General features: G+C 47.9%; 2 protein-coding genes across 3 annotated transcripts; both read right to left on the bottom strand.

Moving 5' to 3' along the window:
• Window positions 1–5,583: 5,583 nt before the first annotated feature.
• On the bottom strand, window positions 5,584–7,128 carry LOC123067926 (putative F-box/LRR-repeat protein 23). The gene is made up of 2 exons (XM_044490503.1): window positions 5,918–7,128; window positions 5,584–5,803 (listed from the first exon to the last, which is right to left on the bottom strand). The coding sequence occupies exons 1-2, from the start codon at window positions 6,337–6,339 to the stop codon at window positions 5,584–5,586; spliced, it is 642 nt and encodes a 213-aa protein (XP_044346438.1). The 5' UTR covers window positions 6,340–7,128.
• A 132-nt stretch (window positions 7,129–7,260) lies between these two features.
• Window positions 7,261–10,897, bottom strand: LOC123072474 (U-box domain-containing protein 44). 2 transcript variants are annotated; one of them, XM_044496025.1, is made up of 3 exons: window positions 10,337–10,897; window positions 9,491–9,791; window positions 7,261–9,132 (listed from the first exon to the last, which is right to left on the bottom strand). In XM_044496025.1, exons 1-3 carry the CDS (start codon window positions 10,601–10,603, stop codon window positions 7,673–7,675), a joined length of 2,028 nt encoding a protein of 675 aa, XP_044351960.1. In that variant the 5' UTR covers window positions 10,604–10,897; the 3' UTR covers window positions 7,261–7,672. The 2 variants fall into 2 exon arrangements, with proteins under 2 accessions (XP_044351960.1, XP_044351961.1); XM_044496026.1 differs by lacking the exon at window positions 10,337–10,897 and adding an exon at window positions 10,051–10,286.
• Window positions 10,898–21,181: the final 10,284 nt, after the last annotated feature.

The following is a 21,181-nucleotide window of genomic DNA, read 5'->3' as shown; positions in this document are numbered from 1 at the left end:
CATGTAACAGAGAAATAATCTTAGGGCTAGACATAACTAGGAGAACCGGTTTACGGTGACTCCCTCGTGATGATAATGAGACCTAGCCACAAACAGCATGTAGGGTTCTTACCGGATGATGTTTCCCGGGGCCCAAAGCTGTCTAAACCCTTGTCTTGTGTAGCATTTCTCGATTGCGCTCAACCCCTCTCAAGCTACTACATAGATGCGTTGGCCTCACGACTAAGTCCTCACACTAGGACATCTGCCGTGACAATTCCACAACAGTTGGCGCCCACCGTGGGGCAATAAATCTCTGGCATTCAGAGTTTTCTGTTTCAGTTTAGCTAATAACTTCTTAAGATCGGATCTATCATTGCAAGCAAGAAAATCTCTAGCAGTTTTTGTTGGGGAACAGAGTAATTTCAAAAAAATTCCTACGCACACGCAAGATCATGGTGATGCATAGCAACGAGAGGGGAGAGTGTTGTCTACATACCCTTGTAGACCGTAAGCGAAAGTGTTAGCACAACGCGGTTGATGTAGTCGTACGTCTTCACGATCCGACCGATCAAGTACCGAACGTACGACACCTCCGAGTTCAGCACACGTTCAGCCCGATGACGTCCCTCGAACTCCGATCCAGTTGAGTGTTGAGGGAGAGTTCCGTCAGCACGACGGCGTGGTGACGATGATGATGTTCTACCGACGCAGGGCTTCGCCTAAGCACCGCTACAGTGTTATCGAGGTGGACTATGGTGGAGGGGGGCACCGCACACGGCTAAAAGATCAAACGATCAATTGTTGTTGTGCCTAGAAGTGCCCCCCTTCCCCCTTATATAAACGATCAAGGGGGAGGGGCCGGCCGGCTAGGAGGAGGCGCGCCAAGGGGGGGAGTCCTACTCCCACCGGGAGTAGGACTCCTCCTTCCCTTGTTGGAGTAGGAGAGAAGGAAAGAGGGGGAGAGGAGGAAGGAAAAGGGGGCTGCACCCCTTGTCCAATTCGGACCAGAGGGGGGCTGCACGCCTCCTTCCTTTCGGCCTCTCTCCTCTATTCCCGTATGGCCCAATAAGGCTCATATACTCCCCGGCGAATTCCCGTAACTCTCTGGTACTCCGAAAAATACCCGAATCACTCGGAACCTTTCCGAAGTTCGAATATATTCGTCCAATATATCGATTTTTACGTCTCGACCATTTCGAGACTCCTCGTCATGTCCCCGATATCATCCAGGACTCCGAACTCCTTCGGTACATCAAAACACATAAACTCATAATATAATTGTCATCGAAACCTTAAGCGTGCGGACCCTACGGGTTCGAGAACTATCTAGACATGACCAAGACACGTCTCCGGTCAATAGCCAATAGCGGAACCTGGATGCTCATATTGGTTCCCACATATTCTACGAAGATCTTTATCGGTCAAACTGCATAACAACATACGTTGTTCCCTTTGTCATCGGTATGTTACTTGCCCGAGATTCGGTCATCGGTATCTCAATACCTAGTTCAATCTCGTTACCGGCAAGTCTCTTTACTCATTCCGTAATACATCATCTCGCAACTAACTCATTAGTTACAATGCTTGCAAGGCTTAAGTGTTGTGCATTACCGAGAGGGCCCAGAGATACCTCTCCGACAATCGGAGTGACAAATCCTAATCTCGAAATACACCAACCCAACAATTACCTTTCGAGACACCTGTAGAGCACCTTTATAATCACCCAATTACGTTGTGACGTTTGGTAGCACACAAAGTGTTCCTCCGGTAAACGGGAGTTGCATAATCTCATAGTCATAGGAACATGTATAAGTTATGAAGAAAGCAATAGCAATATACTAAACGATCGGGGTGCTATGCTAACGGAATGGGTCAAGTCAATCACATCATTCTCCTAATGATGTGATCCCGTTAATCAAATGACAACTCATAACTATGGTTAGGAAACTTAACCATCTTTGATTAACGAGCTAGTCAAGTAGAGGCATACTAGTGACACTATGTTTGTCTATGTATTCACACATGTATTACGTTTCCGGTTAATACAATTCTAGCATTAATAATAAATATTTATCATGAAATAAGGAAATGAATAATATCTTTATTATTGCCTCTAGGGCATATTTCCTTCAGTTTCTTCATCCATAACATAACCCTCTGGAACAACAGGCAATTCCTATTTAGGAGGAGAACCTTCATCATCATTATCTTCAATAATATCAGTTTCAAGAATTTCATTCTCTCTAGCCTAGCAAGTTGTTCATCAAGAAATTCGCCTAATGGCATAGTAGTATCAAGCACTGAAGTAGTTTCATCATAAGTATCATGCATAGTAGAAGTGGCATCATCAATAACATGTGACATATCATAATTAATAGCAGAAGCAGGTTTAGGTGTCGCTAGTTTACTCATAATAGAAGGAGAATCTAGTGCAAAGCTAGATGACAGGTCCTTACCTCCTCTCGTAGTTGAGGGATAAATCTTAGTTCTTTCGTCTTTCAAGTTCCTCATAGTGACCAGCAGATATAAATTCCAAGTGACTCAAAGAATAAAGCTATGCTCCCCGGCAACGGCACCAGAAAATAGTCTTGATAACCCACAAGTATAGGGGATTGCAACAGTTTTCGAGGGTAGAGTATTCAACCCAAATTTATTGATTCGACACAAGGGGAGCTAATGAATATTCTCAAGTATTAGCAGTTGAGTTGTCAATTCAACCACACCTGGATAACTTAGTATCCGAAGCAAAGTATTTAGTAGCAAAGTAGTATGGAAGTAACGGTAACAGTAGCAGTTTTGTAGTAATTGTAACAGCAGCAAGGGTAAGGTAACTGAGCAAAGAGCAATATGTGAAAAGCTCGTAGGCATTGGATCAGTGATGGATAATTATGTCGGATGTGATTCCTCATGTAATAGTTATAACATAGGGTGACACAAAACTAGCTCCAGTTCATTAATGTAATGTAGGCATGTATTCCAAATATAGTCATACATGCTTATGGAAAAGAACTTGCATGGCATCTTTTGTCCTACCCTCCCGTGGCAGCGGGGTCCTAACGGAAACTAAGGGATATTAAGGCCTCCTTTTAATAGAGTACCGAACCAAAGCATTAGCACTTAGTGAATACATGAACTCCTTAAACTACGGTCATCACCGAGAAGTATCCCGATTATTGTCACTTCGGGGTTGTCGGATCATAACACGTAATAGGTGACTATAGACTTGCAAGATAGGATCAAGAACTCACATATATTCATGAAAACATAATAGGTTCAGATCTGAAATCATGGCACTCGGGCCCTAGTGACAAGCATTAAGCATAGCAAAGTCATAACAACATCAATCTCAGAACATAGTGGATACTAGGGATCAAACCCTAACAAAACTAACTTGATTACATGATAAATCTTATCCAACCCATCACCGTCCAGCAAGCCTACGATGGAATTACTCACGCACGGCAGTGAGCATCATGAAATTGGTGATGGAGGATGGTTGATGATGACGACGACGATGAATCCCCCTCTCCGGAGCCCCGAACGGACACCAGATCAGCCCTCCCGAGAGAGATTAGGGCTTGGCGGTGGCTCCGTATCGTAAAACACGATGGAACTTTTTGTTTTGATTTTTTCTCCGCGAAAGCAAATATATGGAGTTGGAGTTAAGGTCAGTGGAAGTCCAGGGTGCCCACGAGGCAGGGGGCGCGCCCTAGGCCCCCCCCCCCCCCCACACACACACACACCCTCGTGGACAGGGTGTGGGCACCCTAATGTTGATTCTTTCGCTAATATTTTTTATTAATTCTGAAAAGTTGCTCCGTGGATTTTTAGGTCATTCCGAGAACTTTTATTTCTGCACAGAAATAATACCATGGCAGTTCTGCTGAAAACAACGTCAGTCCGGGTTAGTTCCATTCAAATCATGCAAGTTAGAGTCAAAAACAAGGGCAAAAGTGTTTGTAAAAGTAGATACGATGGAGACGTATCAGCCTCCTGAACGTTCGCAAAGAAGGTGTTCTTCCCTCCTGGCACAGGGTTTGAGATGGTCTTCACAAATGTCGACCATCTCGGATAGATGCCATCAGCTAGATAGTACCCCTTGTTGTAGTGCCGCCTATTGAACTCGAAGTTCACCGAAGGAGAATGACCTTCAACAAGCATGGCAAAGCCAAGGGAGCACTACGGGATGTTGATGTCATTGTGAGTTCCTGGCATCCTAAAGAAAGAGTGCCAAATCCAGAGGTCCTGTGTGGCCACTGCCTCAAGTACCACACTGCAACCGCCTTTGGCGCCTTTGTACAATCCCTGCCAAGCAAATGGACAGTTCTTCCATTTCCAATGCATGCAGTCGATGCTTCCAAGCATCCCAGGAAATCCTCTTGTTGCATTCTGTGCTAGGATCCGAGCAGTGTCTTCCGCATTGGGTGTTCGCAAGCATTGCGGTCCAAACACTGTCACCACTGCCCCGCAGAACTTGTAGAAACACTCAATGGTGGTGGACTCGGCCATGCGCCCATAGTCGTCGAGTGAAACACCGGGAGCTCTGCTTTTGGATTGAGGTGAATCCAAGTGTGCCGGTGCAATCCATCTTGCACTTGAAGTAGCTGTCGAACTCCCGGATGGAATTCACAATCCCGAGGAAAAGCTTTCGGCTCATCCGATAACGGCGCTGAAATGTTTCCTCACCGTGCAATGGAGCGTTGGCGAAGTAGTCCGAGTAGAGCATGCAGTAGCCTTCCATACGATGCCAGTTCTTCGCTTTCACCCGCCCAGGCGCCGAGCCACCTCGTAGCGGCTTTTCACTGCTCGCGAGCAGGCCGGCGAGGGCGGCGAGCACCATGAGATGCTCCTGCTCCTGGACGTCGGCTTCGGCTTCCACCTCCAGCAACGCCGCGAGCGCCTCCTCATCTTCGGAGTCTATCGCCGGGCCGCGCAAATCACCGAACACCTTGCGGGTGAGGTGGGCGCAAACCCGCCGGTGTACAGGCCCTGCGCGGCCGGTACGCCGGAAAAGTTGCCCGGACGGCGGCGGAGAGGCTGCCTCGGCGAAACCTCTTCTTTTTTCCGGCGGGGAATGATCTATCTAGCAGCGGTGGGCGGTGGACAGCGCCGGGATCGGCAGGGTGGCGGCCGAGGAGGCGAATCTGGACGGGTGGCTTGAATTTTCGCCTTACAATGTGGCCCCAGGCGCGCTTTTCCCTTGCGCCGGAGCCCCCGAGCCCCCCCCCCCCCCCCCCCCCCCCAAGTGCGCCGGGTTCGGCCTGCGACCGACGGATGCAAAATCGGGCCGAGCCGGCGGAATTTGACGTCCTGGGGGCGCGACTGAGGCGTTTTTTCAGTGCCGGCGCGGAAAAAACGCCTGAAAAGGGCCTGTTGGGGGCGCGGCTGGATATGCTCGTATGCTTCATGTAGTCCCTCCGGGTTTTTTACATTGCGTATACGTTTATTTGAAGGGTATCTAGATGAGATATAATTTGATCTTCATTCACTTTGAAAACAAGAACAGATACAGCTCACGTCAGCACACACACATCTTATAGTATCACATTCAATAACTATAAAAGATGAATGAGACCAAATTATATCTCATCTAGATGAGTTCTAACAAAACTGTTGTCTAAAGGTGTAGCAGCCGCCGGCGTCGAGCAGCCGGAGACGCGGGCAGTGGTCGAGGACAGCGCACAGCATACGCTCGTCGAAGAAACCCTTCGCCACCACGAGCCGCTCCAGCAGGGGCAGCTTCTCCATCGCCAACGCGCCAAGCTTGTTGTGGTCCATGTCGAACGAGCTTGTCACGTGGAGGCTCTTCAGCAACGGCGCCCTGCACGTACGCACGCACGCACGCACGGTGCTCCTCAGTTAGCTCACGTACGTGTTGACCGATCGATCGATCGACTGGTTTCACGTTTGATCAGATTTAGATCGGACGGCGTACCTGTCGGCGAGGTAGACGAGGAAGTCGCCGTCGACGCGGCCGCGGAAGGACTCGCACAGGCCGGCGCTGCGGTCCACGGCGGCACACGCCATCGCCTCCCATCCTACCGGACCGTCCCTCTGCATGTCCTCGTCGGAGGCGAGGTCGATGCGGCGCCATAGCAGCGGGTCCTCGACGGCCGCCCGCCGCCACGACGCGCACGCCAGCCCCGGCCCCGTCCCTCGGAGGACGTCCGTCTGAAGGCGCTTGAAGATCGCGCGCAGGGCGGTGACGGGCAGCGCCGCCCAGTCCCTCCAATCTGCTGGCCGAGAAGCAGGACGCTCCTTCTCCTTCCTGCCGTGGCGGGGACGTGTTGCGCGGCGAAGGCCAAAGCACCGCGGGAAGACGAAGACGGCTTTGCTCTGCTTGATTTCCTTGACCATGATGATTTCTTTGAGCTTTCACGTGTGCGTATAGGTGGGGAAAATCGGCGAGGAGATGAATATGGCGGTGGCAGTGGATCCAAGAGATCGGAAGTCTTTACAGTCCGTGGGAAAAGGCATGGGAATTTTTAAGTTGGAGTTAGCTGAGAGATTAGACATGGGAAGTGGACTATTAGTCCTAATCCTTGTTTGGGGTGGGTGTTAGTCGTGGGAATCTTGTTTCCGCAGCTTGCGGGATGGGAGCAACGAACATGGCGATTGGTTTTTTCTCTCTCATTTCCCATTCCCTCCTTCAATTACCAGAGCCCCCGTGGGAAGAGATAGTGGGAGTTTGACGGGCAACTCCCTTTCCCCGTCCATCATCAATTCCCCTGTCCTCCAATCAAACAAGGGAATTTAAATCCCACGCCCTCCTAATTCCCATTCCCTAATACTACTTCCCCCGAAACAAACAGGCTGTTAATAGTCATTGGTGATCGTACATTGGCAAGTCTCTCCGGAGGAAAAAATAAAATAAAATAGGAATGTTATCTGGCGACCGTTCCTCTGGAGGAAATCCCCGGTGAAGCCTCTCGTAGCCACAGGATCAAGAACTGATGGTGGCAGTTTTCAGCTGAAAAATACACTGTATAATAAACAAAAATGTCATGCTTTAAGACAAAAATGCGATCCCAAAACACTAAACTACCAGCCACGCCATTGCAGTCCCAAAAATAAAATCTGGACGCAATCCCTGGTCCACAGGTCTCTCCTAAAAACAGAAGATGTTCAACTAAAAGAACTGGAATCTGGGGGGTGGCAATTACTTTGATCAAACGGCTGCAAGGGCGTTCGCTGGGAGTTTCTTCCCAGCGAACGTTCACCAGTTAGCATTACCGGAGAAAAAAGACTCAAGCAACTTGTTGTGCCCGAGCGGCTGTCTGCAATCATGAATTCATGGTAGCCCAATTTACAATCCCTGGGAGTTGAACAGATGTGCTGTACAAAACAATGGGTGTATGTATATATCTACATATCAATGAAGTATCTCTCGCTGGACATATGATTAACCTACGCTATAAACTTGCATCTTTTTTTCATCTGAGTAACGCACTCCTTTATAACTAACAAAAATGAGCAGGAAAATACAGAGCAGCCGTGTTGACACTACTGCACAATAACAAAATCTCCCTTCAGAGGTAATCCGGGAGATTCATAAACATCTTGGTTGACAAAAGAGATGTTGAACTTCAAACATCCTGTCAAGTATATGTATCAGGGCATCAGGCATCCTTCAAGGGGCGCTGGTGGTTGCCCAGGTCATTCAACCAGCATCACTGCACAACGGCTATGCTTAAAAGTAGCTGGACTGCGTTTGAAGTAGCTGAAGGTGAGCAAGGATCCTGCCGATCATCGGTTTCAGGACAGGGTCGCCTTTCTGAGCGAGATCGATGAGCAGAGCCTGCACGATCCCGCCATACTGCTCTCTGTGCTCTTCGAGCCGGAAGATCCTCTCCAGAATCCATATTGCCTTGTCCTGGGAGGTCAGCTCGCCTGCCTCGGCGACTCTCAGCAGAGCATGGACACCTGACGCCTTCTCTATCGCCCTGCTCCCGTTCTCCCAGATCTCGTCGTGCACGAGGGTAGCCAGCGCTTCCAGCACCGCTCCATCTGCTTCACGCTCTTCGCCTTCTAGTATTTGGACCAGTGGGTTGACAGCACCAGCTTTTACCAAGCAGAAAGTGCTCTTCACAGTGCACTGGTAATCGTGAACAATACAGTAAGACTCGGCTGATGGGGGAACACAAAGCCACCTTGGAGATTTTGCCTTGCGTAATGCTACTGAATTCTGTGACAGTTGAGCCAAAGATGTCGCTGATTTAGACTTTGCCTTTACTGATCCTTCTGAAAGCAGCTTGACGAGCCAAGGAACTACCCCATGTCCAACTGCTAAGCTTTGTAGTTTCTTATCCCAAGGAACGGTGAACCTGGCTAACACACCAGCAATGCCCTCAAGTAACCATAGTTTTTGTGGCGACGGAGATGCTGAGATGTTTGCCTCCAATAAGGAGATCAGAACTGGAAGCAAGTTTGCTTGTGTGAGAAACTTAGTGATATTCTTATCTGCCACCGGGAGGTTACTTAGGACACCAACAGCTGCAGCCTTCTCGGCAATCCCAGGTGTAGGAGAAGCAATAATCTTCACTAAGATATCAAGATGGGTCTCCCTGATCTGTTCGGCCAATTCTTGTGAAGCATCTTTTGATAGATGGAACATTAAATTCAAAGCAGCAACTTTGATACCAACATTCTTTTCTCTAAGGAATGGCAGGAGGAGCTGCACTCCACCATTTTGTCTAATTTTAGCTCTAGCCCTCTTAGCGTTTGTGTACCCACAAATACTATTGAGGGCCCTTAAAAGATGCAGCTGAATTACTGGACACGATAAGTTAAGAAGTGAGAGCATCTGAGGAGCTGCATCCCTATGGAGTAGGATACGATCAGATTGTGCTATATTTGAGAGTATAGCCGCGGCTGGCTCTCTAAGGGTCATGAGCACTGATGTGACCGAGCAAAGGAGTTGAAGCAGTGATCCAGTTATGCCACAATTTATCAAAAGTTCTGCGTTTTGCAGAGAGCTAGAGAGATTACGCAAGGCGGCTAGGGCTGAGTGCTTGGCTTCATGGTTTCCAGATTTAAACATCTCCACAAGGGGCTCGACCGCTCCGTCTTCTCCAAGGGAAGATTTCATCTGTTCAGAGAGGAACATCTTGGAAATAGCGGTTGCCATTAGGATCTTGTTCATATCTGAACCTGTAAAAACAGAAAATAAACCTTAGAACATCATTATAGCTAGATGACACACATCTGTGCTGAAGTAAGTGGGGATTCAACTAGTCAGATTAATTTTGAAGTTTTGTCCTGTTTTTCCCATGGTTCTGGGTTGCACTCTATTATTACTTATTGCATTATTTTTCATGGTTTTACATGATCTCGTCTTCAATTTTATGGCTTGGATCTCACATGTGCATTTTGAGAAGCTCTTAATTAGTTTATCGCATAGAAAGGGAGAAGCTCATAACCGCCTGATTTTGAAGAATACCACTATAACTCACACTTACATATGCTAGAACATGGCAGTTTGATGCACAGTGTAGAATAATTAAAATACCTTCTTTCAGGTAATGTATCAATGGTCGAAAATAGCCAGCCTCTGCCATGAGCAGCACATTTTGTGGGTTGTACGACAAAATGTGCAGCAACTTCTCTGCGTCATCATAGGTGCGTGATTCGTGTGCATTCCTCAGCGTGACCAGCATCACTATACATCCTTTGATCCTGCCAATCCTCTGCCGGACCTGTGGAATGTCTGACAAATCCAATAGCAGCGCAATTGCTTCCATTCTCTCATCGACGTCTCTAGACAAGGAGCGTACGATGCTTGAAAGTGCCTCAATGCTTGCCATCCTCTCCTGCAAAGCCATGCGGGAAACACAATCAGATTGGGAAGCATGGTCGGGTTCATTATTTATTGTACTCTGATGATCAACTACTAGTCTTTAACCATCATATTCTGCAAAATGAAAAACTTATATAATCAAGCAGTCCATATCATTATTGTCAGAAAATATACGACCCTGCTGTAGGCATAGGCAGCTGGCAGAGCAAGCTGTCGATTGCAAGCCACCGTGCCGTGCGGTAAGCGGGTTGGGCACAGGCCGAAATTCTTACAGCTCTCCATTATGAAGACAATCCGTGTTTCCATGATCCAAAGCAACACCAAGGCTGTGTTCGGCAATCCTCCAGGGAGTGGAGCGCGCGGAGCACCCTGCTGGCTGCTCCCCAAATTTCTATTATATGCCGCTCCGCTATGCAGCGGAGTTACAGAGCGAAGGGATTCCGAAGGGAGCCTCAATGCAGGAGCAGCCATTAAAGGCCATCCCTCCACGAGCATGCCATCGAACACATAGGGCGCACGACCACAAGAGGCCAAACAGCGGCCGCTCGGTTCACTCACCTTGGTCTCTCCGCCGGCGCATCCCGCGAGGCGCCGCAGCGCGGCCATGACGAGGACCCTGACCTCGGCGTCCCCCGCGCCGGCGAGCCGCGCGAGCAGCGCCGGCACCAGGACCCCGCCCTCCTCGTCCTCCCCGAGCCTCCCCTCGCCGGCCAGCGCGGCCACCTCCCGCGCCACGGCGCCGAGCTCGGGCCCGGCGCCGTTCTTGACGCGCACCAGCAGGTCCTCCACGTCCACCGCCGCCCGGCGGCCCGCCCCCGGCGGCATCGCGGTGCGCCCAAGAAGCGAACGGCACTGTCTCTAACTGTAGCCGGCACCCGTGCGGACGCGGAGGTCTGTAGTAGCTTCTGCGGCCGGCTGCGGCGTAGCAGGAGGAGGAGTGGGCGTGGTATAGTGGGCGGAGGAGGGGGGAGGGGGGGAAGAAGAAGAGGTCAAGTCGTCCATGGGGATGGGGGAGGGAGGAGGCGACCAGGCCGAGGCTGGGAGGCGCCGGCGGTCGCTGTCTGTCCGCCTCAGCTTTCCGGTTTTCGCGACGCGCGGCGAGTGAAGTGAGCCAGACGGGATAGCTCCATCGCGTGGTTCATCGGTACGTACGACCGAGTCGGACGACAATAATATTGCCTCGATTTTCAATGGACTAGCTGCCAGTGGCTATGAATGGCTTGTCAACCAATGATTTGAATTCGACTCGGGCCGTTTCAAATCCAGTGTGTTCCACATGATTGCCAAATTCAGACGGAAACATGGGTAGTAGTCGGTGTTCCTATTTGGCATTCCTCGGAATTAGTAAAATAACGACTATAATCTTTTAGCACGGTATGAACGTAGATGCTCACATACACACCCCCTCCCCCCTGCAAACGTCCTATAATAAATTCGAAAAAATGCAGGAACTGGTGACAAGTCTAAGGGAAACGTTTGGAGACGGCGCACCGGCCGAACGCTTCGGCCGGTCTCGTCCACACACGCAGCGCTAGACCCACCACGTTATCCCCCCCCCCCCCATCCCCACGTCCTTCTCTTTCCCTTTCCTAGTACTTTTTTCCCATCTCCCCGGCTACCATGGAAGTCCAAACTTGCGATCTTCTCCAGCGAGCCCCCCTTTCTTCTCCGGCGAGCACCCCCGAAGCCGACCCCCCCCCCCCCCCCTCCTCCGCCCCCGAGCTAGTGTCCTCCCCTCTCTCAACTGCATCTCGTAAGCCATGGCCGCGCTCGTCGGGGGCCAAGCACTGGCGCTACTACGACAGGGGAGGCATCACCTGCGAGCTCACAGGCAGGGCGGCCATGGCACACGAGCTCGAGGTGGACGTCGAGCTGAGAGCACAATGGGGACACCCTTGATGTTGTGACCGGCATTCTGGAAAGCTACAACCGATGCGGCGAAAAGCTTCAGCCAGTGGCGACAGATGCTGGAACCAACCATTGCCACAACAAAAGGCTACATCCGGTATCGCATAAAGCTTCAACCGGCGTTGGAAAAAGCTTCAAACATTTGAACGCCGATGCTAGGGGCTGGCTACTGCCAACAGGGAAAAGCTTCAAGGTGTCGCAAAAAGCTTCAACCATAGATAATAAAGATTCAACCGTAGTTGATTTTTGCTACCACCAGCAAAGTTTTTTGCTACATCCATCAAGGCGGGAGCTGCGACCTCGTGACGGCGATGACAATTTTGCTGCAACCATAGTAAGATTTTGCTACTACCGCCGAAGGTTTTGCTACGTCCATCTAGGCGGAGCTGCAACCTCGCGACAACGGCGAGAAGATTTTTGCTGCAACCGTAGTTTAATTTTGCTACTACCAGTGAAGTTTTTGCTACATCCATTCGAACGGCGTTGATTGACTAGCAGCTGTCGTCGACGCAATTCCTTGCAGCGAGCATCAACGGCGAGCGGCGGTGACGGAGCTACAACTGGGAGCAACAACCGGCGCCGTCGAGAGCTGCAACCGCAGGTGTGGCTATTGCATGGGTCTAGGGGACGACGAGGACGACCGGCGAGGATGGGGACCGGCGACGAGGGGTTGGAAAGGGATGGGGACCGGTGATGAGGAAGACCGACGGGGGCCGGCGACGAGGACGGCCACCGGAGGGGACAAGAGGCGCGGCGCCGCGCTCCTTGAGCGAGGCATGTGGATCCAGCCCGAGTGCTCGAGGAAGAAGAAGCCGGGGGCGGTTCGTTTTTTTTACCTGGATCCAACGACCGGCGCGGCTCACATCCAACGGCCTGGGCTAGACCGGCCGAAACTTTCGGCCGGCGCACCGGCGCCTATCAGCGCCCCAAGTCTAAGGGCCTGTTGTGATCTTCTCCAACTTCACAAAACTTTACATAACCAGCTTCTCACGCTAGCTTCTCGCTCTGCCTGGCGATCTCAATCCGTTCTGCTGGATCGATAGCTTGTTCGAGCGATCCATTGGCTGGTAGCCCAGCTAGACCAAGATCTGGCCTGTTCGGTGGCATTTGGGCTGGCACTTAGTTAGCTTTGTGGCGGTGTCATACCTTCAGGTTTTGCTTTGTCTTTGCATCAAACTGCTTACCTGGCCTTTTGCCACGACCGTTTTGGAGAGCTTGTTTTAGAGTTTTCAACCTCTTACCTCTCTGTTAGCATCGACTTAAGGTATTGGTAGCCACATGTGTCTAGAGGTTGTGATGTTTATATGAAAAAAATAGATTGTGACTTCATCCAGACTCGACAATAGTATGGCTGGATCCTGGTAAGGAGATCAACCATAGCCAACCATAGTTCCTTTTTTTTCTTACCTTAAAAAGGATTAGAGAGTTGTGCCATTTTTCATAGAAGCATAGCCAAGCGGCTTAGCTTTCATCTTACAACCCTAATCTAAGGTATTAACCACTGCTTAAACTATGTGACCATAGTGACAAGGCTTGGCCAGATCATCAAGGTTGCATCTTGACCGAGGTTGGGCACCTTCATAGCACAACCATATCTCCAGACTGCATGGGTCACCGTCCCTATATCCAACTAAAGGAGTATGCGGTCCTGAGAATAACATCCCCTAGGAAGGATCAGCAACGACATGCTTTGTGCCCTGAAGACTTTCGCCGTGAACAGCGAGTAGCACAAGAGAGACTTTACACCACCACTAGCCTCTTGCTAGCCGCTCCACAACAGGCCACACTACTAGGAAAAGGCTTGCTAGTGGCGCACCTGTTTTGCCTACTAATGACGCACTACAGGTGCGCCACTAGCACCACGCCATTAATTTTTTTTACTAATGGCGCATCACGAGTGCGTATACCAGATACTAATGATGCACCAGGCAGTGCGTCATTAGTATAGCCCACGGTGCGTCATCACTATCTGACTTAGTAATGGCGCACCACATAGAAGTGCGCCATTACTAACAATTCTTTTCAAATATTTTTTCAGAAAAAAAAATTCAATTTTTTTTCAATTTTTTTAATCTCGGGTCAATATGCTTAATCTCATGTCAAATTGCACTAAGTGGTCAAACTTCCCGAAAGGTCACCCATCCTCACACTACTCCAGCTCGAGCATGCTTAACTTCGCAGTTCTATCCAACCCCAGCATCACCTCACTTAACAGGCACTTGTTGATATATCTATCATATCAATCCTATTAAACCTTGTTGATGTCTAGGACTTTGTTCATGTTCATGAGTATGATGAAATTTTGAAAAATATTTCAAACTTCCCGGTCATATTACGTATCATTTTTTGAAAAAAATTCCAAAAAAAAAATTCAAAACCAATTTTTTTTTTTTGCTACTAGTGGCGCACAAACGGTGCGCCACTAGTAAGTTTGAAATTTTTTGAATTTTTTTGCCTCTAGATCTTGAAAGCCCCGTAACTTTTTTCTGTTAGGTTTTGAGGATTTTGAAAATATTTAACGGGGTTCCCCCGGTTAAATTCGGATGTAACTTTTCGAGTAGATGATTTTTCATATATAAAACTTTTTAATCCAAGTTCGTATGCAAAAATTATGCCCATTTTACAAATTCTAGAGAGATTTTGCAAATAAAGTCGAAATTCATATTTGTGAATTTTCCCAACACTAGACCACATATCACATGGAAAACTTATTTTCTTTTTTTTTGATATTTCCATCATTTTCTTTTATTTTCTTTGACATTTCCATCATTTTCTTTTATTTTTTTTAAAATTGAAAAGGCGGTCCAGGCGGTGCATTCGGTGGAATTTTTGGGCCAAGTTAGTAATGGCGCACCGTGGGAGTGGTGCGCCATTACTAGTTTTGAAAAAAAAGTTGAAAAAAAATTGAAAAAAATTACTAGTGGCGCACCATGGATGTGTTGCGCCATTACTAATTTTGAAAAAAAAATTAAAAAATTACTAGTTCATATGGCGCGCACCGTGGATGTGGTGCGCCATTACTATCCCCTGGTGTGCCATTACTAGTTTTGAAAAAAAATTGTTACTAGTGGCGCACCAACACATGATGCGTCATTAATATATAGTAGTGGCGCACCACATGTCTGGTGCGTCATTAGTGTCCATATTATCTATAGCCCTTTTCCTAGTAGTGCCATGTGCACACTACGCAGATATGTTATATATCTAAAATGATGTGTTGAGTTATTACACCATTGCAACCGAGGGATCCCATCTTGAGCTCAGGCCATGAATGGGCAGATTTGCCATGAAGTTAGATGTATTGGGGAATGTGACCTTGCATACTATGGTCGATGTTTCTCATGACACTTTTCTCACTCACAGTTTTTAGCTTTAGCTTTTCAGTCATAAGTTAGTCGCTATATCACGTGAAAACTCAAATTCAATGAAAATATGAAAACTTTGAGCCCTGACCATCATATCATGGATGGACACCCTTGATGCGAGGTGGGATGTCGTTCATCCATTGAACATTCTTTTTGCAAAAAGCCCCCTATCTTCTCGTCGTACTGCAGTGACTAACTACTTCTCCTACCTTGAGCTTGGGTTGCAGCTTTACAGGCTGGGTAAATCCAATGTCCCGAGGAAAATAAAGTCGCAACGCTAGCCGGCGACAGGCAGCATGACGGCACTGACCCTCTCCGTGTTAATCCATGTGCCCTACATGACACCCTCACTGATTCTTCTTGTGCATTGTCATATTGTGATTGCGACTCCTCAACCCTCTGGTAGCTAGCCCAACCTGGCGACCAGCGAGACGCCGCCGCTGCTTAACCCCACATGTCACTACTTCCTCGATGATTTCATCACGGTGCCATCCTGCCTTAAACCGCACTCAAGCGGCGACGTGCATCTCCTGCCACACGCTTTGTCGCCTTCCAAAATCATTTTCTATCAAAATCGCTCCAACTTTGATTCTACAATGAATTTCTGATCCAGATTGAAAAAACATCATATTCCATTTGTAACCAAATTAAGGAACCAACGTTGTGAGAGGATTTGGTATCATCCATTGGTACCGAGAACCAAGAATCTTAGCTGTTGTGCAAGACCAATTAAGAAAGAAAAAAAATCAGCTATACATCTTCAATCGCGTGAGAACCTCTTAGTCAAGCATGTTTGACATAGAGTATTATTGGGCACCAAGTGTGCTGAAAAATATTTGTGTTGTCATGCGTATCTACTGCCAATTTGTAAGTAGTCGGGGGTGCTACACCATTGCACGGTAACCACCAAAAAATGTGTCTACAAATTTTGAAACATAAGCCTAGTTAGCAACAACGAATTGCAATCATCGGATTCCTGATTTTTAGTCGCTCTCTTATTCCAATATTTTACCATATGATCAAACATATTTTTCTTTGCAATGACATCATCAGCTAACTCTGTTTTAAGTTTATAATTGTGGAATATTGTTTTGGTCGATATATGGAGCTAACATGTGGGGTGTACCAATGAGCCATGATCTATAGCCCTTGCAGCACAAACAAGGCGATTGCAATGTAAAGATTCGCCGGTATTTATGATTTATGTGCAAACTGGTACCGTCTTGGTCTTTAAAAGGTGCCCCCTCCTTCTCGGATGTCACTTCACATATGTCTTCACAAAGATATGACCCAAATATACCACTTTGTGTGCAACATGGAGCTGGCTAGATTGGTTATATAATCTTCAAATTCTAGTATGAGATCTTAAAATTATATACCATGACAGAATTTCCTCTCGCTTTCGGTACATAGGAGTAGGAGGCATGAGGAACTTTGTAAAATCAAAGATAAAGATCAGAAGTGCAGAATTCTGCCATGATTTATTTTCAATTGCTACGAAAGCTAACAAAAGAACCTTGAGCTCAACGTTCCTGCTCAATGGCTCAGCAATTTTCCTCGTGCATTGCTAATATACTTTATGTGGTGCCTATCTGTTCACTCATGCATGTATGTACGGAAAGGTGTGGTAACACCCGGGGGTCCCGACACCCTTTTATCTAGCCGTTCACCCTTGATGAGATTTGTGCCCTTGTCTGCCGAACAGCAAAGCATTAGCAGCAGTTGCCTATTTATCTAGTCCATTTGAGCAAGCTAATGGGGGCGCTCCTAGGGACAAGTAGGGTGTAGGGGTAGGCAGAGTAGGCAAAAGATGCCAGGCCCTCTTGCATGTTGGTCTGACTGGCTGATTACTATTGAGAAGACGAGACGTAGGCGATGCATGTGGCGCATCCACGCATGTAGTAGGTGCTAGGTCTGGGAGCTTATCCTGACATGAGTTACTGGCAGATCACAGTAAGGCTGATCGTAATGGTAGTATCATAGCTAGTATCATGCATGTCAACTAGGCAATTTTGATGAGGTGTCATAGCATTAAATGAAGAAAGAGAGGGTGAAGTATCATATCATGATGTCGTATCATAATAAATGCTATGCTACTTTGTGTCATGCATGGCAATAAATAGAGTACTACATGATACTAAAATATGATACTATGCATTAGAGAGCTAGTATCATACACTAGTATCATATGCATGATACTAGTATATGATACTCCTCATTACAACCAGCCTAACTAGTCATATGTGAAGAGAGAAAGATGAGAAAGGAGAGAAGGGAGAGAGAGGGCCCGCACCACTACTGGTCTGTGTCTTCCACGCGGATGTGAGAGAGTGAGGAGCGATGAGAGAGAGAGGCTCCATTAAAAGAAAAGAGAGAGAGGCCGTGAGAGTTCGTATTAAGTGAAGTCATGGTCAACTTTGCTGTCTATTCATTGGAGTCATGGGCTGAATATGTACGCAGTGGTGTGAGGAATCTCAAATAAACAATGCCCTATGCAGCCGCTGGGATTACTGTTCGTGTTCTCTCCAAAACGCAAGGACGAGGTAGGGTGTGGTCCAGATCCCAAAAGGAGTGAAAGTGACGTGAACGGTGTAGATAGTGGGGTGTCTGTGCACCCGGGAGTCAAAAGTCCTGTCTCATGTATGTATGGATCAATAAAATTATCCACAAGAAAAAACGTAGTTCCCTTGCTTCTAAACAGGGATTGAAATGCGTAGATTTGCCATGAAGATAGGGTGTGTTGGTTTAACGTGACCTTGCATACTACGGTCAATGTTTTTCATGACACTTGTTTTCTCTCTCCCGATTTTTAGCTTTATCTTTTCATCAGCCATAAGTTAGGCGATGTACGTATCAGGTGAAAACTCAAATTCGATGAAAATTTGAAAACTTCGAGCCTAACAACTAGATCATGGGTGGGCAATCTTGATGCGAGGTGCGATGCCCTCCAGCCACTGAACATTCCTTTGCAGAAAGTCACATATCTTCTCCCCGTACTGCATAGAATAACTAGGTGTCCTACCTCGAGCTAGGGTTCCAGACTGGGTAGATCCAATCTATTTTTTTTTGGAAATGGAGGCATGCCCCCGGCCTCTGCATCATGATGATGCATACGGCCCTCTTATTAAAAATCCAGAAAGTAGCGTCATAATTGTCTTACAGCTCGCAAACGGAGCAAAACAAAAAACAAAAACTGGAAAAATACAAGCTGGCAAGGACAACTGAAACGGTAAAAATAAGGATAAGCTCTCTAGACTCCTATCCTATTATGCGAACGCCATCCTAACCGGTTGAATATACCCCGAGCCACCATCTCTCATTGGTTGCACCCAGTAACCAAAGGCTCCCTAGAGTCCATAGGAGTGAGTAAGGACCATGTACGGATCCAAGTTGTAGCTCTGAAGATAATCTACAAAAAAGTTAAGTTGTGTCGTCTGTTAAAAATCATATCATTTCTGCAGTTTCATATAGGCCATAATAGCGCGCATATTCCAATCCGAATACGAGCTGCCATGTTCTGTTCAATCCCAGCTAACCACGTCCCAAACATAGACCAATATCTACCGGAGCATTGATATTAAAGGCTATATGAATTGTTCTCCAAACTAACTTGGCAAGTGGGCAATCAATAAATAAATGTTGTATTATCTCATCCTGAGCTCAAAAACAACACCGCGAGTTTCCTACCCATCGCCTCTGTAAGGTCACATTTATCCCTTAGGTGTTTTGGTGATTGATGACAATGCTTTTGCGGACTAATCGTGTGCCTTGAGTTTCTCAGATACTTCATCACTAGGCACAAGACGATTCGGTGCCCCTCGGAGACTATTGAAGTCGGCGTTGTTCTACGTTTCTCTTTGGTGGATTTGAGTCATAGGAGAGCCGTACTATTAAGAGGGGGTCCGCGTCGGAAAGGTTTGGGTGGAATCATCACGTACACTTGTCCTACCTTTCCTTGCACTCTGGAGCATTTCTTTGTTATCTTGGTTGTGCTGAAATCTGACGACTACTGATGTACTTGCGGTAGTACCGCAAGTACCAGCGGTAGTACCGCTGTGGTTCACGGTAGTACCGCTCATCTTGAGCGGTAGTACCGCGACTCCCAGGCCTAGTGCCGCTTCGGTACGGTAGTAGGGGCGGATGTAATTTTTTACATCCACGCCACCCACGGTAGTACCGCTCGTCCAGCGCGGTAGTACCGCGGTGACCCACGGTAGTACCGCTCCCCAGGAGTCGTAGTACCATGGCCCCCCTACCTAGTACCGCAGTGTCACGGTAGTAGGTGCGGATGTAATTTTTTACATCCGCGCCCGCAACGGTAGTACCGCGCCTCGCGAGCGGTAGTACCGCGTCGGATTTTTGTACCACCTCAACTTCAGCGGAAGTAGGCACGAATGTAATTTATTTCATCCACGCTCTTCGCAGGCTATGACTTCCCTGCCTTGCGGTAGTACCGCAAGGGGGAGCGGTAGTACCGCGCGAGCGGTAGTACTGCACCCTAGTCCTGGCCTCTGCTGCTGTCGCGGAAGTACCATGGTCCGCCACAGTAGTACCGCGCGGCCTCGCGGTAGTACCGCGCCCCTGGAGCGGTAGTACCGCGTGTCGCGGGCTTAACTTGTGGATAACGGTTGGATTTTTCCCATGACTATATAAGGGGCGTCTTCTACCTCTAGTTGACCACCTCTTCCACCTCTAAGCTCCATTGTTGCTCCAAGCTCCATTTTCGCTCGATCTCTCTCCCTAGCTAATCAAACTTGTTGATTTGCTCGGGATTGGGTGACAAGGGCCCGATCTACACTTCCACCACAGGATATTTGATTCCCCCCCACTTATCCCTTGCGGATCTTGTTACTCTTGGGTGTTGAGCACCCTAGACGGTTGAGGTCACCTCAAAGCCATACTCCATTATGGTGAACCTTCACGGTATTGTTGGGAGCCTCCAAGTGTTGTGGAGATAGCCCCAATCTTGTTTGTAAAGGTTCGGTTGCCGCCTTCAAGGGCTCCAATAGTGGAATCACGACATCTCGCATTGTGTGAGGGCGTGACGAGATTACGGTGGCCCTAGTGGCTTCTTGGGGAGCATTGTGCCTCCACACCGCTCTAACGGAGACGTACTTCCCTTTAAAAGGAAGGAACTTCGGTAACACATCCTCGTCTCCACCGGCTCCACTCTTGGTTATCTTGTCCCTTTACTTTTGCAAGCTTACTTGTGCTATATCCATTGCTTTCTTGTGTGCTTATTGTCTTTGCATCATATAGGTTGTTCACGTAGTTGCACATCTAGACAACCTATTTCATTGCAAGGTTTAAATTGTTAAAGAAAAGTCTAAAAATTGTTAGTTGCCTATTCACCCCCCCTCTAGTCAACCATATCGATCCTTTCAATTGGTATCAGAGCCTCGTCTCTTTATTAAGGACTTTGCCGTCCGAAGAGTATGGTTGACACCAACGACGGTGCGGAGGAGCACTCCGGTGTGAATCCCGTCTCATCTTCGGACGAAGGGGGAACCTCGGTCTCTCGTGAGGAATTCAATGTGGCTTTAGACACATTGAAAACCTCCATGACGGCCGAGGTTAAAAGCATGTTTTCTGAATTCCTAGAGGGACTCAAACTATCTACCTCGCCAATGAAAGTGGGTGATCCCATTAACAAGGTGACGGATGCTAACCCCGACAAGGGGGAAGCTAATAGTGAAAAGAGTCCGTCTACTAGTGGTAGAAATGGCACCGGCATCTTTGCCAATGTGGAACCCCCGGTGTATAGAGGACCGATCCCCTCTACTCATTTGAATCATGCCGGTCCTCCTCCTAAATATGTGAAAAATGAAGATTTGATGCTTGGCTTTATCGCTTCAAGCGTCACTTAAAACATGTGAACACTAACCTTTGGAGAATTATTGAAGAAGGTTTCTATCCTCATGATCCAAGCAACTTCACCCCTCGAGAAGAAGTGGATAATCAATTCAATGAGAGTGCTCTCTTCATCATCCAAGATGCAATCCTTCCCGATGATCTCCCTCATCTTCGACCTCATGTCATGGCTAAAGAAGCATGGAAATGTGTCGAGCGTCTCTATCGAGGAAGTGCTAGCATTCAACGCTCCAACTATGAAGTGGTGCAAGATGAAGCC

The sequence above is a fragment of the Triticum aestivum genome, chromosome 3B, assembly GCF_018294505.1.
Source record: "Triticum aestivum cultivar Chinese Spring chromosome 3B, IWGSC CS RefSeq v2.1, whole genome shotgun sequence".
NCBI lineage: Eukaryota > Viridiplantae > Streptophyta > Magnoliopsida > Poales > Poaceae > Triticum > Triticum aestivum.
Note: the sequence above shows the minus strand (reverse complement) of the source record. Positions and strands in the feature narration are given on the sequence as shown.

What these genes read in the sequence shown, in the direction of transcription:
- LOC123067926 (XM_044490503.1), bottom strand. Translation starts at nt 6,339, where the DNA reads ATGGTCAAGGAAATCAAGCAGAGCAAAGCCGTCTTCGTCTTCCCGCGG. An exon ending in CTCGTCTACCTCGCCGACAG is followed by an intron (nt 5,804 to 5,917) that starts GTACGCCGTCCG and finishes GCGTACGTGCAG; the next exon opens with GGCGCCGTTGCTGAAGAGCC.
- LOC123072474 (XM_044496025.1), bottom strand. Translation starts at nt 10,603, where the DNA reads ATGCCGCCGGGGGCGGGCCGCCGGGCGGCGGTGGACGTGGAGGACCTG. An exon ending in GCGCCGGCGGAGAGACCAAG is followed by an intron (nt 9,792 to 10,336) that starts GTGAGTGAACCG and finishes ATGGCTTTGCAG; the next exon opens with GAGAGGATGGCAAGCATTGA. An exon ending in GATACATTACCTGAAAGAAG is followed by an intron (nt 9,133 to 9,490) that starts GTATTTTAATTA and finishes CTGTTTTTACAG; the next exon opens with GTTCAGATATGAACAAGATC.